The 14,091-nt window shown below is 41.5% G+C and overlaps 1 protein-coding gene across 4 annotated transcripts in view; it reads right to left on the minus strand.

The window, feature by feature from the left end:
- Positions 1 to 14,091, minus strand: part of doc2b (double C2-like domains, beta) — a 180,008-nt gene that overhangs the window by 46,504 nt on the left and 119,413 nt on the right. For all 4 annotated transcript variants that reach the window (XM_085364704.1, XM_085364706.1, XM_085364703.1 and 1 more), the window contains one exon: positions 3,805 to 3,914. In XM_085364704.1, coding sequence (XP_085220830.1) covers positions 3,805 to 3,914 — 110 coding nt within the window. The remainder of the gene's footprint in view (positions 1 to 3,804; positions 3,915 to 14,091) is intronic.

The raw sequence follows: 14,091 nt of genomic DNA on the forward strand, positions 1-14,091 counted from the left end.
AAAGACTAAAAAACTACTTGGATAGAAGAAGACACAGAGGAACACTATCAGTCACAGACTGGTCTCCTCAGAGCCCAGATTTCAACGATACTGAAGCAGTGTGGGATCGTGACAGACAACAGAAGAACAACCAGCTAAAATTCAAAGAAGAGCTTTGAATGTCCTTTAAGAAGGCTGGAGACCCAGTCCTGAAGACTACTTAAAGAAATTGTAAGAAAGTTCGACTGTGTTGAAGAACAAAGGTCATCATACCAAATACTGAAAAGCTCATTAGAACTGTAGCTTATACTGTAGCTTCATGCATGCTTGCATGTTTCAATAAATCATTGCACCCATTTCTAATCTTCCTAGATAAATATGAAGAAGTTTTTGCACAGTACTGTATCTAGATAAACATTGTATTTAATGGCAAAATGTTAGCAGCATAAAACATTCCCATTAGTGTTAACTGATTGTAAGAAGAGAGACTTTCAGAGAAACCTCACTTCTTAGCACGGGCTTGCTTCTTAGTAAGCGCTTGCTTCTCAGAATGGGCTGGAACTCTTTGAAGACATTTTGAACACCGCTTTGTCGTTTGGCATCTGTGCCCTGACATATTGGGTTATGGCATTTGTGAGATCTGTCTGTCACCACCAGTTTCTCATGTTTTAAATAAGATTACAGCTGTGAAGAGGAGTATTTTACCCCAAACAACAGTCGAGGTTTTAGTGAAATTAGAAAAAGCAGGCAAAAAAAAAAAAAAGAAGTTACAGTTTAACTAAGTTCAACAACCTCAACAATTACAATATCTCCCTATGAGGAGCACTTGGCAACTGTGGAGAGGGCGAACTCCCTTTTGACAGGAAGAGACCTCCAGCAGAGCCCAAAAGGACATAAATAGGGATCTTTAATAAATTAAGTCCCAAAGGTAACTTGAGGTGTGAATACCAGACCTTCAAAGAGAAAACAGTTAAGTGGAGATTATGTGATTATGTGCAAAATATCCACTTCCACATGGAAACACAAAAGATGATTTCAGCACTGTCAAGGGCAAGAAAACCCTATTACTCTAAAAAAATATAGAAATGATGGCCAATCAGAAGTCTGGAGATAATGGTTATTATTATCAAAGTTGAACAAAGAGCGAGAAGTCTTACGTTTGGAGAAAATCGTCTCATGCAAACAGTAACATGGTGCAAGTCTGTTGTCGAAAAACAAGATAAACATGCACATGCACAGTAAACAGTATTTACATGTGGACAATGCTCTAAAAATTGGGCGCCCTTTCAATGAGTGCATGTCAAATGTCGGCTCAAGGGGTCAGTTTAGATTCGTGGGTGGACCTCGGCATGCTGCTAACGGAAAAACAACTTTTGCAATGCTTTATTTTACAAGGGTGTATTTTAATATAAAACATGTAAAACATCCCTAACCACCCAGACTAGTGGGGACTTTTTCCAGCTTTTTGAAGTAGAAACACACCTGTGTGTTATTTCAGGAACAACACTTTTTTTCAGAGAGGAGGAACAAGCAAACCAAAAGGATCATTAAGCTGAGGACTTGTTCCACCCACATTTATCTTGAGGAAGTGAACTGGAGGACAAATCGATGGAGCCGGTAAATGAAATGCTGTGAAAGTCCCTGAAATGTTTTCACGGCATTCCAGCACATAACATTAACTCTAGAAACACATTTGCGACTGGGGTGCTTGGGGGTAAGTGAAGACAAAAGCAAACTGAAATCCTCCACTGCATACGGCCCACCTGGGATGTACGAAATGATTATGCATATGATTGCATAACCTACCTCCGCCACTTGATTGTACAGTGTTAACACTTTGGTAAAAATACAGGAGCAAAGAATGGTGAAGTAATAAAAACAAAGTGCTTTCATTGCATAAGGGCACCGCATTTATCTCAGGAAGATGGAGTTTTAGTGTGTTCTCAGGTGTTGTAGTGAAACACAAATAACCAAACAAACAGGAAGTCCTCTCACCCAAACAGAAGTGCTATTTGGAAATCTGACAAATAAAGGATTTCCCAACTGTTATTACGATCTGAAGCTATTCCAGACTCGGCATGCAAACTCGCAGTGAAAAGGAAGAAAGAGGAAAAGCAACATCATCATTCACTTCTGCTTGAGAGGCTGTGGTTAAACACAGGCTGTAATGTAGTTAGTCTAAAACAGAAACCAAGAAGAAGAGAAACTGTCAAACATCACTGCTCCCTGAAAATGATCTTCTGAAGCCTTTAAAAACAGATCCACAGCAGCTAAGCACACCAAAACAACAAAAGACAGATTTATTCTATCCCTCTCTGCCTTTCAACTCTCCCTTCTATTTTTCTTCTTGTTCACTACACACACCCTTTCCCCCTTATATCCATCCTTATAAGATGTGTTTGTTATTTTCTTACTTTGTCTTCTATTTCCCCTTCACTTCCTTTCGTTCTTTGGTTAAGTTTTATTTTCTTCCATTTTCTTCCTCTTGCCTATTATTCCTCTATTTTCATTTTTCTCTTCCTTCCTTGTATCTCTTGCTACTTCCTTTCTTCCTTGTTCCATTCCTTGCTTACTCTGTTCCTTCCTTCCTTTGGCTCCTTCCCTTTAAACCTTCTTCCACCCTTCCCCATTTTTTCCTGCCTCTTCCTTTCTTCCTTTCTTCCTTTCTTCCTTCTCTTCTTCCTTGCCTCCTTGGTTCCTTTCTTGCTTTCCCTGCTGCTTCTTTCCTTACATTGCTTTTTCCATCCATCCATCCCTCTATTCATCTTTCCTACCTGTATTCCTTCCTTACTTACCTCACTATGTAATGCTCCCTTATTTTCTTGCTTCCTTACTCGTTTACCCTTCTCCTTCTTTTTTGGGGTTTCTTCCTTACTTCCCTTTAACTTCTTTCATCCCACACCCCCCTTCCTTCCTTCCTTCCTTCCTTCCTTCCTCCAACGCCCCCTTTCTTCCTTCTTTCCTCCCTCCCACACCCAGTTCCTTCCTTCCTTCCTCCCTTCCTTCCTTCCTTCCTCCCTTCCTTTCTTCCTCCCAAGCCTCCTTCCTTCTTTCCTTCCTTCCTCCCACACCCCCTTCCTTCCTTCCTTCATTCCTTCCTCCCACGCCCCCTTCCTTCCTCCAACACCCCCTTCCTTCCTTCCTCCCACACGTCCTTCCTTCTTTCTTTCCTTCCTTCCTCCCACACGTCCTTCCTTCCTTCCTACCCCCATGCCTCCTTCCTTCTTTCCTTCCTTCCTCCCACGCCCCCTTCCTTCCTTCCTCCCACACCCTCTTCCTTCCTTCCTTCCCTCCTCCCACACGTCCTTCCTTCCTTCCTCCCATGCCTCCTTCATTCCTACCCCCATGCCTCCTTCCTTCCTTCCTCCCACGCCCCCTTCCTTCCTTCCTCCCACACCCCCTTCCTTCCTTCCTCCCACACCCCCTTCCTTCCTTCCTTCCTCCCACACGTCCTTCCTTCCTTCTTTCCTTCCTTCCTTCCTTCCCTCCTCCTACACGTCCTTCCTTCCTTCTTTCCTTCCTTCCTTCCTCCCATGCCTCCTTCCTTCCTACCCCCACGCCTCCTTCCTTCCTTCCTCCCACACCCCCTTCCTTCCTTCCTTCCCTCCTCCCACACGTCCTTCCTTCCTTCCTTCCTTCCCTCCTCCCATACGTCCTTCCTTCCTTCTTTCCTTCCTTCCTCCCTCCCATGCCTCCTTCCTTCGTTTTATTTCTTCATTTGTATCCATATGTCCAACCACTCCTTTCTTCTTTTTTCCACATCTTTCATCCCTTTCTTCTCTTTCCATTCATTAAGTGGACACACGTGAGTAGCACTGACAGTACCTGAGTGTTTTGCGGACCATATCCTCATCAGTGATGCCGTAGTAGGTCAGGGTCTCATTCCAGACTGGGTTGAGTGTATTGTGCAGGGTCTTGGTTCTGAGTTTATTGGCCTGAAAGACAAACAAGGAAGACTGTGATTAAAAAGAGCTGAACATCATTCATGAGTGAAAAACACTGAGCTCCTCCTACAGCTCAGGAGAGCTCATCCCTCAGGTGTCATTGTCATTGAAGAACTGACAGAATTATATAAACATCCTTGAAAACGTACAAAGCCTCTCTGCCAGGGTGAAAATTTGTCAACGCGTTGACGTCTGGTGCCATGCATGCAAACACGAGCTCGGTGCTGCTGCATACTGAACGCTGTCAGGAATGAAATATCAGCAGCAGACTGCATTTACATGAAGTGACAGGCATAATCAAAGCATGGCAGGAAGTGGGTAAAAACACTGAGAACAATGTGATGAATGCTCTGAAGTTAAAAGATAGACACCATGGTTGTTCTGGCTCAGTGTGATTCTGTTTCTGTCAACAGCACATTTTTGAGAAAACAATTTTCCAGTCACTGACCTTTCACTGGGATTAAATCTTTATACTTAAAAAACAGTCTGAAACAAAAACAAATGCACCACCTAACCAGCTAATACCATACACAACTTTAAATTAATATTTTCATAACTGATGCCTGCTGTGAGTGTATGGCACTGAAGTCAGGAGGTGAAGAGCTAAGATTAGGTCAGTACAAAGACACGGTGGTCGAAAACATACACTGTATATAAAAGATGGATCCAGGCACAGTGACAACTCCTACTACTGTTTTGAATCCTGGACTTAAACATATTTGCCATATTTTTTCAAACCAGATATCACAATTGACATGACAGGGCTTGTTAGTCACAAAGAACCCACAATACAAACAGCACATACTGCTTTCTTGTCCTTTTTGACTGCAATGGTGAGCATAATCTACAAAATATGTTTTAACTGACATCTGAAACCTCAAACACAAGTTCATAATCACATCAAGTGTTTTTGAACTTGTGTTCAATTCACATTTTCAGTTTACAGATTTAAAGTCATGAAAGAGAAGCCCCTTCACATTTATAGCTCAGGTGCTTGGACCGGTTCTTCTATAGCGCCTTTTTTGACATTCAAAGAGCTTTGCACAGCTCGCCTCATTCACACAGGCACTGCTTTCTATCTAACATTAACACTGCATCAGAGAGCAACTTGACGTTAGTATTTTGCCCGAGGATATTTGGCATGCAGACTGGAGCAGACAGGGATCAAACCACCAACCTTCCAATTAGTAGATGACCTGCTCTACCACCTGAGCTACAGCCACCCCATCAAAGATTCTTTGCTGCAAGCTGAAATTGATGAAGCACTAACACATATTATGCTACTCCTGATAGTCTTTTAGTGAGGTGGCCTGAGTGCTTCCTTTGTTGGGAAGCTTTCCACACATGTTTAACCTGTAAGCCTCGCCTGAGTGGGCCAGAGGCAACAAGATTAGCCTTCACCTGCAGAAGGGTTACAGCATATTCATCTTGAATCATACTTGGTATTAATGTCTGTCTCTCTTCCACAGCATGTCTTTTATCCTTCAGTCTTCCTTCTCGCTCCCCAACCGGTCGCAGCAGATGGCCCCGCCCCTCCCTGAGCCTGGTTCTGTCGGAGGTTTCTTCCTGTTAAAAGGGAGTTTTTCCTTCCCACTGTCACCAATGTGCTTGCTCATAAGGGGTCATATGATTGTTGGGTTTTTTCTCTGTATGTGTTATTGTAGGGTCTGCCTTACAATATAAAGCACCTTGAGGCGACTGTTGTTGTAATTTGGCGCTATATAAATAAAACTGAATTGAATTGAGCTGATCTTGGCTGCAGTGTCCCCCAATGGCTCTCTTCAATTCTTTGGGCTCTAAGCTGATCTTGTTTTTTGTACACTTGGATAAAAGAATCGTGTCTGGATAAGTGTAGTTACTAACACCTCTTCTAGGAGAAAGCTCGGTGCAACGGTCAGGTCAGGTTCTTGGCAGTTGTTCTTGCCTTTGGAGCCTCGTCTACTTCCAAATTTCTAAAATCTAAAAACTTTGAGTGGCTGCACCCGGTGTGTATTAGCTTTGACCATCTTAAAAACTGTTTATAGCACCGGCTTTACATACAGGTCTCGACAAGCAAAACTTTCAAAGTTATTTTTAAAGCTTTGAATAAAAGCATTTTCTGCTCTTTCACAGAGTCTGACAAGTAGCTTCAGCTGAAGACATTAAAGCAGAATATATTTTTGAGTTTGATGAATAGATCTGAATGCTTTCTTTAAAACTTTTCATCTGAGTTTGACAAAAGCACATTTTCTGGCACACAACTTGGCCCTTTTAGTTTTCTTTCACTGCTCTCGTAACAATGTTTTTGGCTCCAATTCAGTGAAAAAGCCTTAAAAATATACTGCACTCTACCTGCTTAATGCCAAGCGGCAGACAGACGCGGTCAGACATTTCCCTCAGGAGGTGGTGAGGAACAAAACAGAGCTAAAATAAGTGTGTACAGACATGTGCTGCTAAAGGTGACACATTAAAAGATGTAAATCTGTGATCAAAGTACTTCAAGTACAAATCAGCCGTTGCTCCTTCCACTGGGTGTATGAGACATGAGTCCAAACGTCAGACAGTGGCTTGTTTAGTAAGATCTGCATCGCTGTTTATTGGAGCAGCCATCAGACGTACACTTTGTCACTTCATCGATTGCAAATTAGCAAGGTGATGAAAATCGCTGTGACAAGTGACGCGGCTTTATCAGCGGAATATTGTTTGGGGAAATCCTGGGAGCACGCTGCTGACATGATGAGGATGGAGACCCTGTGCCATGCGTGAGGACATGTGAGTTTGTTGAATTTAATCAATTAGCTGCTGTGATTATTTGCAAGTCTGATGGCAGGGTTCCACATAACAAGGCTCTCGCTGATTGTTTCTCCCTCAATCAGCGGTTGTTTCCCCCGAGGAAGGCTGTTGAATAGGCACACACACACTATGTGTATATACACACACACACACACACACACACACACACACACACAGTGACTGTTCAAAATTATTTTTTTAAGGCTGATAGCAACATGTTTTATAAAAAATCATTTTAATAAACTCGTTTAATTTAATTTGAAAGCTTTCATGGTTTTCATTAATTATTCATGTATTTCCTCCCTTCTTTCTGTTGTTCCAGATTTTTGATCTTATTGAATAAAATGTCTCTGAAGCATTAGAGTAGTGCACCGGATGCCGAACAAATGAATGGAATCAGACAGATTGTGGGAACGTGGGTACTGATGGTTAAAAATATACTGCGTAATTCAAAAGTCTTCAAATCAAATTCAGCAAAGGTTATTTGTTCTGTCCTCATAATTTTCCACTACTGTTGCACGGCAACAAAAATGCTAACTGATTACCAGTACAGCACACAGACTGTATACCAAAGATGGCTGTAGTCACTGTGACATCACCTTTCACTATCTTGGTATTTTGGATTTGGACATGATGACAAAATGCTGAATCTGAGTGAGAATAGAGGGACACCACACTCATAGGGTAACACGCTGTCATGGTCCGGGTTAGTGCGGCTCCGCCCCACGTGCTGGTGATTCCACCTCGGGGCGGAGCCGCCGCGCCTCCTTGTCATCACCTCAACTGCGAGTAATCAGGTTGCGGGCTTTTTATGACCAGCGTTCTCATGCACTCCCCGCCAGAACATCTACTAAATCACTATCTCCTGGACGGCAGTGCTTTCTACTGTCACAGCTGCTGTTTATCCGCTGGTCAGCTCGCAGCTTCTCCATAACTCTTTACCTGCCTGCCCCCCCGCTTGGCCTCGGAAATTAACGGAGCTTCTTCCTGGACTCACCTGTTCTCGCACCCGGACCACTACCCCCCCTTCCACGCTTTGTTTTCGCCTGCATCCAATGACTGTAAGATCTCTTTTCCCTGCCTTCATCTCACGGTTCCTGCTCCGGATGTTACCCGGTGTCAGGTTCCCCCCTCCGGTCCACGACAGCCCCAAGACTCCCTCACGGACCCCACTCCCCTGGTAACCCAGTGATAACTCAGCATTCCACTTTTAGTTTGGATAGTTCAGTCCGTCAGTTTGTGGTGTCTCTCTATGTGTGACTTTAAAGCGCCTGAATTCTGCTCGTAGATTAACAGCATATTTCTGTTCTTAGTATCTTCGTGAAAGAAGAAGTAGTATTGCGTTCATAGTATTGCGTTCATAGTATTGCGTTCATAGTATTGCGGCTGAGTGCCCGCTCACAGTATTTATCCCCTCAAGGAGTTAAGTTGTTTTTGTTTCAGCGAGGCAATGCTAATTCTGCCTCCCGTAACGTATTAAATATTCTGTCTTGCCTTTCTTAGATGTGTTTAGATGTGTTCAGCATCCTTGTGCATTTAGTCTTGCTCTTTGAATTCTGTAATAAAGTTAACTTTGCTCACAGTTCCTGCGTAACTGAGTAGTGTCCGCATCCGAGTCCATTTCCTTGTGTTTGGCTGCTTGGCCGTGACACACGCTTGTTAATCACATATTCAGCTTAATTTATTGTTCTGAGTTAAATCCAATGAGGGCTGTCAAATAAATGCTCTTTATGCTGCAAAGAGAACTTATCAGTTGCAGTCTATCATGAATACTAATGAGATGTTAACAGGCCTTGGCCTTGGCAAGTTGAATGGCATTATAGAACCTTCAGCACCACTCATTAAAAGACTGAAGTGAGTATATGTATATATTTGAGGGCATATGTACGTTTTTGACCGAGTGTGGATTAGAGAAACTCCAATCTAATTTTCATGCCCGTGTGTGCAAACTTCTTACCACAACTGTATATAAAGACTCTACATGCCACCGCAACCCAGGGACACACAGAGGTGTTTACCAGCACAGTATTTGCATATAAGGTGTGCAGATACTGTGCATACCTTACAATGGTAAATTTCAAAACTATTTTCCAGTATAGGAGCAGAAAACGTACATGAAATATAAATAAATATGGGAATGAGTGATAACAGCTCCTCCTGCATTATGTGAAAGTCAAGGTGTTGTTGTTTTTGGTGGGGCACCTTGACTTTTCTACAAGCTTCTCATGGGAGTTACTAAGTGGATTGTTGACAGGATGTGAAGAGCAGAGGAAATGGTCAGCTGAATTTCAATGCAGTCATATACACTGACTTGTGAGCAGGCATGTTGTTAAAACACAGTGAAGCAGCTAGATCTGAGGGTGTGATTTAATTAAAGGTTTGACTGGTTCAGATCCCTGAAATAAAGAAAAAAAAAACTTGGAGTTAGAGTGCTGCTGCTGGCTTTATCCACAGCCATGAAAGAAAGCAGTGAATTAAATAGATAATGAGTCCATTTGCAGAGGAGCTGTAGCTTTCTATTCCACACGTGTGATCAGCGTGCATTAATGGGGAAATAATTCACCGCCACCACCTGCTCATAGATGGAGGGCGGTGCTACAAATCAGCAACTGGTGTCACAAACATTTCCACTGTAGAGGCTAAAAAGGCTTTGCTCCATAGCTGATTATTCCAGCGTTTTTGCATGGATGTATAGATTGATAAGCTATACTTTAACTAGTTTTGTTTAAAAAGCCTGCACACCTGAATGAGGCAGAGAGAGAAGTAACAAGGCAAACGCAGAGGCCTGTCGAGCTGCAGATGTGCGCTGCAGTTTTATCACAGTTCAGTAATCGGCGCCCAAAAATTGCTCGTTTAAAACTCTGACATCTGTTATTTTTCTATAAAACTATTCAAGCTGAGAAAAATCTCACTGACATCGTCTTATTTATACCGCTTTATGCCCAACAGTGAATATGCTAATACTCAGTGGAACCAAACAACTAAACACAATAATGGCATAATGATGCACATTTTCTACACCATTAAACTTAAAGAGGAATTCCACTTATTTAGAAAAGGATGGTCTAAAATCAAAGAAGAAGAGACAGAAGTGGCTTTGCTTTCATTTGTTCCTTTTTGTTCCTTGTCATTCAGGGTGATCGTGGCTCAAGAGTTGGGAGTTCGCCTTGTAGTCGGAAGGTTGCCGGTTCGAGCCCCGGCTTGGACAGTCTCGGTCGTTGTGTCCTTGGGCAAGACATTTCACCCATTGCCTACTGGTGGTGGTCAGAGGGCCCGGTGGCGCCAGTGTCCGGCAGCCTCACCTCTGTCAGTGCGCCCCAGGGTGGCTGTGGCTTCAATGTAGCTGCCATCACCAGTGTGTGAATCTGTGGATGACTGTAAAGCGCTTTGGGGTCCTTAGGGACTAGTAAAGCACTATACAAATACAGGCCATTTACCATTTTTTGGGACAAGGTCTTATAACATGATGTTACACTTACCTATAGATCTTTTTCTGTTGAAAGTAAAATGTAATTGTTAAAGGGACATAGTTATGCTGGGGGTGTTATGGGAGGACTGATATTTTTGATTTTATTTTTTCTCGCTGTAAAAATAACTAAAGGACTTTGCAGTCCTGTGAAAAACTAAGTGCATCCTTCCTGCTTCTTTAGGAATGAAGACAGTAAGTAGCAGCCATGTGCTTCTAGTCAAGTGCACTTGATTGACTGATTGTCAGCACCTCTTTAAATGCTGCAGTTTGGGTAGTTTGGTGATCTGGTCAACACAATGTTCCCAGGACTGAACATCCCAGCATACTTATCTCAGAGAAGCTGCAAAAAAACCCCAAGAGCTACAGCACATCCCAAACTCTACAGAGCTTAGTTAGCATGATGCTAAACTTCACAACAACTAGAAAAAGACTGACTGAAGAAATACAGTTTATCTGGAAAGGTTTCAAGGAGAAAGCTTCTCTCTAAAAAGAATATGGCAGCAAGATTTATTCAACAATGTCCTTTGGACAGATGAGATCAAAGCGGAGATGCTTGGACATAATGCACCATGACAAAGCTCCATGTTTGGAGAAAACCTAACACAGCATCAACTCAGCTAATTTTAATTGTCAGCACAGAGATGATGATTTAAGCCTGTTTTGCAGTCACATGACCTGTGCACCTTGCAGTCACTGAGTCGAACGTGAACTCCTCTGTATACCAAAGTACTCTAGGGTCAAATGTCAGGCTAGCTATCCTCTAAAACTTACATAAAATCATGGTACAGGGAAATAATCCTAAGCACAGTAGCCGATCTACAACTACATGGCTGAAAAAGAAGAATCAAGATGCTGCGAAAGCCGAGTCAAAGTCAAAAAGTGAATGATCAGGGACTTTAAGAGAGCTGTGAATAAATGATTGCCTGCAAACTTCAAAGAATCGAAGCAATGCCAAGACGAGTGAGCACAGTTTCCCCAAAAAGTAATAAAAATGATTACTCCAATTTACTTCTACTGCTACCTAAAGTGAAATCGACTCATGGGATTTAGTTATTTTTTCACAAGACTGCATATAATTCTAGAAACATTTTTCCACGAGTCTAAACCAAAACTATAATCTTTTCTTAACCCTAACTGAGCACCTTCCCTCATCTAAAACTAAGCAGGTTTTAGAGTGAACAAGTGAATGTGAACCTGTAACGCAAATGAAAATAGAATGAAATGGATAAAGCAAACATTACAGTTATGTGCTGGTCAATATTGCCATGGCTGGTGCATGTAATGTGACATCCATTATAAGAACACATTGGCTCTTTATAGCTAGCTACAACAAATTTGTGCTAGATAAAAAGCTTATTTTTTCCTTTCTTCACTTTCTAAACGAGTGAAGATAATCCGGGGTAAACGGTGAAGGACAGATGGTTCATGCACCTGCACCTGCCAGATATTTATATTTTCATTTTAAATTTCTGTACAACGTTTTAACAGTTTCCAAGGATGGTTTTCTGTAACAAAACCATCTGAGACATCAGGTTGGAATCGGTTCCTACGAGGAAATTAAAATGCCAGGGAGGTTATGTTTTTGGTAGCCTGTGTGTGTGTGTGTGTGTGTGTGTGTGTGTGTGTGTGTGTGTGTGTGTGTGTGTGTGTCATTCTGTCTGTAAACACAATACAGTAGCTCAAAAACGCAGACAATCATTCAAAACACGAAATGTTTTCAATAAATGATGATAAAACTTTGCAGGGGTGTAGAATGGGGTCGTGTAAACAGTCCATTAAAATTTGGCTTATATCCACCAAGGTCTTCAAGGTCAGCAAATCAACAAAAAGCCTTTGTCATCATATAGAAAGTACTGTATAGAGATTTAAAACCTCTGACCAATTACTGAATATCTTTAAAAAACAAAATGAACATATAAGAAATACAAATCTTTCTCTTTAAAAGTTTGCGGTGTGCTTGTTGTTTTTAACCCTAACCCTTCCATCATCATCATCATAATTAAAATAATCCAATCATCAAATTTTATTATTATTATCATTATTATTATTATTATTATTATTATTATTATTATTATTATTATTATTATTATTATTATTATCATTATTATTATTATTATTATTATTATCATCATCATCATCATCATCATCATCAGCCGCACTACTTCATTTTTAACACTGCGGGCTGTCAAAACGTCACCAACGCCAGTTTACACCATTCAGTCCGTCTCTGGACTTGACAGGTTTAATTTGGAACAATTACGGCATTTTATTGTGTCTGATTACGGTCATAATAACCTCCGTGAGTCTCATCGGAGGTGATCTGGCTTTATAGCAGAGCATGAAACTTCTGATTAGAGCGCAAGCAGACTTGACCTCTTTGTGTGGGTCCTAATGAGGGTCTTAGAATGAGCCTAATGATTATTTTGAGAATGATTGCAGTGAATCTTTGAGGAGGGAGAAGGTGACAGCATCTTGCTTTACTGGCACAAAAATGCAGAGGGATCTGTGATGCTGCCTGATGAGACAGGAGACAAATCCACGAGGCAGCATGCCCTCATGGAGAGTTTTTGACGTTGCAGTCAAATAATCCATGACATATTCATATAAATGTATGCGATTAACATGAAAGGAGTTGGATAGTTGGCATTAGCGCTGATGCCCTCGGCAGAACATATAAACAATGGAAAACCCCTTACATAAACTCCAAGTGGAAAATGATACAAGACAGTATGACACTATGAGAGCAGATCCTTTGTCAGACCCTAAAGATATTTGCCTAGTCTTCAGAAAGCACATTTAAAGGCTAAAAACTCCATGAATTCACAGAAAATGGAGCACACCGCTTCATCAGCAGGGCCAGAGTTGATAGACAGTAGGAGCAGCAGATGGCATGCAGAGTGATCCAAAGCCAGTGTTTTCAGTGTTTTACATAATAAGTAGTAACCATCTTGACCTCTGTCAGCATCTGAAGAAATAGCCAGTGAGGGGTAGAAACAGTTTGGCAGGCGGGGCAAAAACAGTCCAGTCTCCCCAGAAATAGCCCTCTGATTGGATGATTCTTACAGTGCCAATATTCAGTACTTGAGCAGGAAGTAGTGAACCCTTAATGTAGCGGTTGTAAAAGTAAAGAAGTGAAGGCTGAAGTGGTGCACAAGTGGGTAGTGTGTTACGAAATAAAATTCCATTTTATTTCAACTCATGTTAACTTTGCGCTCTCCAGTCTGAATAAATGTAACAGAGCAGAAAACACCCGGTTTCACAGAAATACATGAAATAAACATAACCTCCTAACACTGTGATACATGGAGGTGGCATAAATTTGTTCAAAGTATGTGGCAGCAAGACAAAAGCAACAAAAAAATTCGATTTGAAGTTATTCAAACCAATTCCCAGTTACATTTTCTGAATCAGCAGTACAAAGATAGACAAAGTCTGCTTTAAAAGGAGGAAAAACTCAAGGACATTTGAGTATCTGATTTTTTTAAACATAGTTTAAAAAGTTTGATAAGAGTAGCATGACAGATGTTTGCTTTGATTACACAAACTTGTAGGAGTAGGCAATGGATAATCGGTATTGATTTATAAATAACTGGGCACAAATAACTTCAGCTTATTATAATAGTCCACAGTTTATTTCTAACTAACTAAGCAGCTCATTATCTTTCTCTTTAATAGTTTCTTTAAAGATATGAAGCATTTTGGTGTCAACTTGAAAGATCAGAGCTTCAGTGTTGTGCTGAGACAGTCTGGGCCCTTCAGGAGATCCATGGAGTTCAGGGCTGTCTGACCTTCCTCTCCATGTAACCCTTTTCCACTGGGATCTGTCACCCAAATGCAGGACTCGTGGAGACAAAATGGCAAACTCAAAAACCTCAGCTTTATTGCTGGTATGAAACAGAAACTAAACCGTGAAAGCTATAACTGCAA

This window comes from Diplotaxodon limnothrissa, linkage group LG10, assembly GCF_057381915.1.
Source record: "Diplotaxodon limnothrissa isolate DT_005_m linkage group LG10, D_limnothrissa_male_GT1.1, whole genome shotgun sequence".
In the NCBI taxonomy this organism is placed as follows: Eukaryota; Metazoa; Chordata; class Actinopteri; order Cichliformes; family Cichlidae; genus Diplotaxodon; species Diplotaxodon limnothrissa.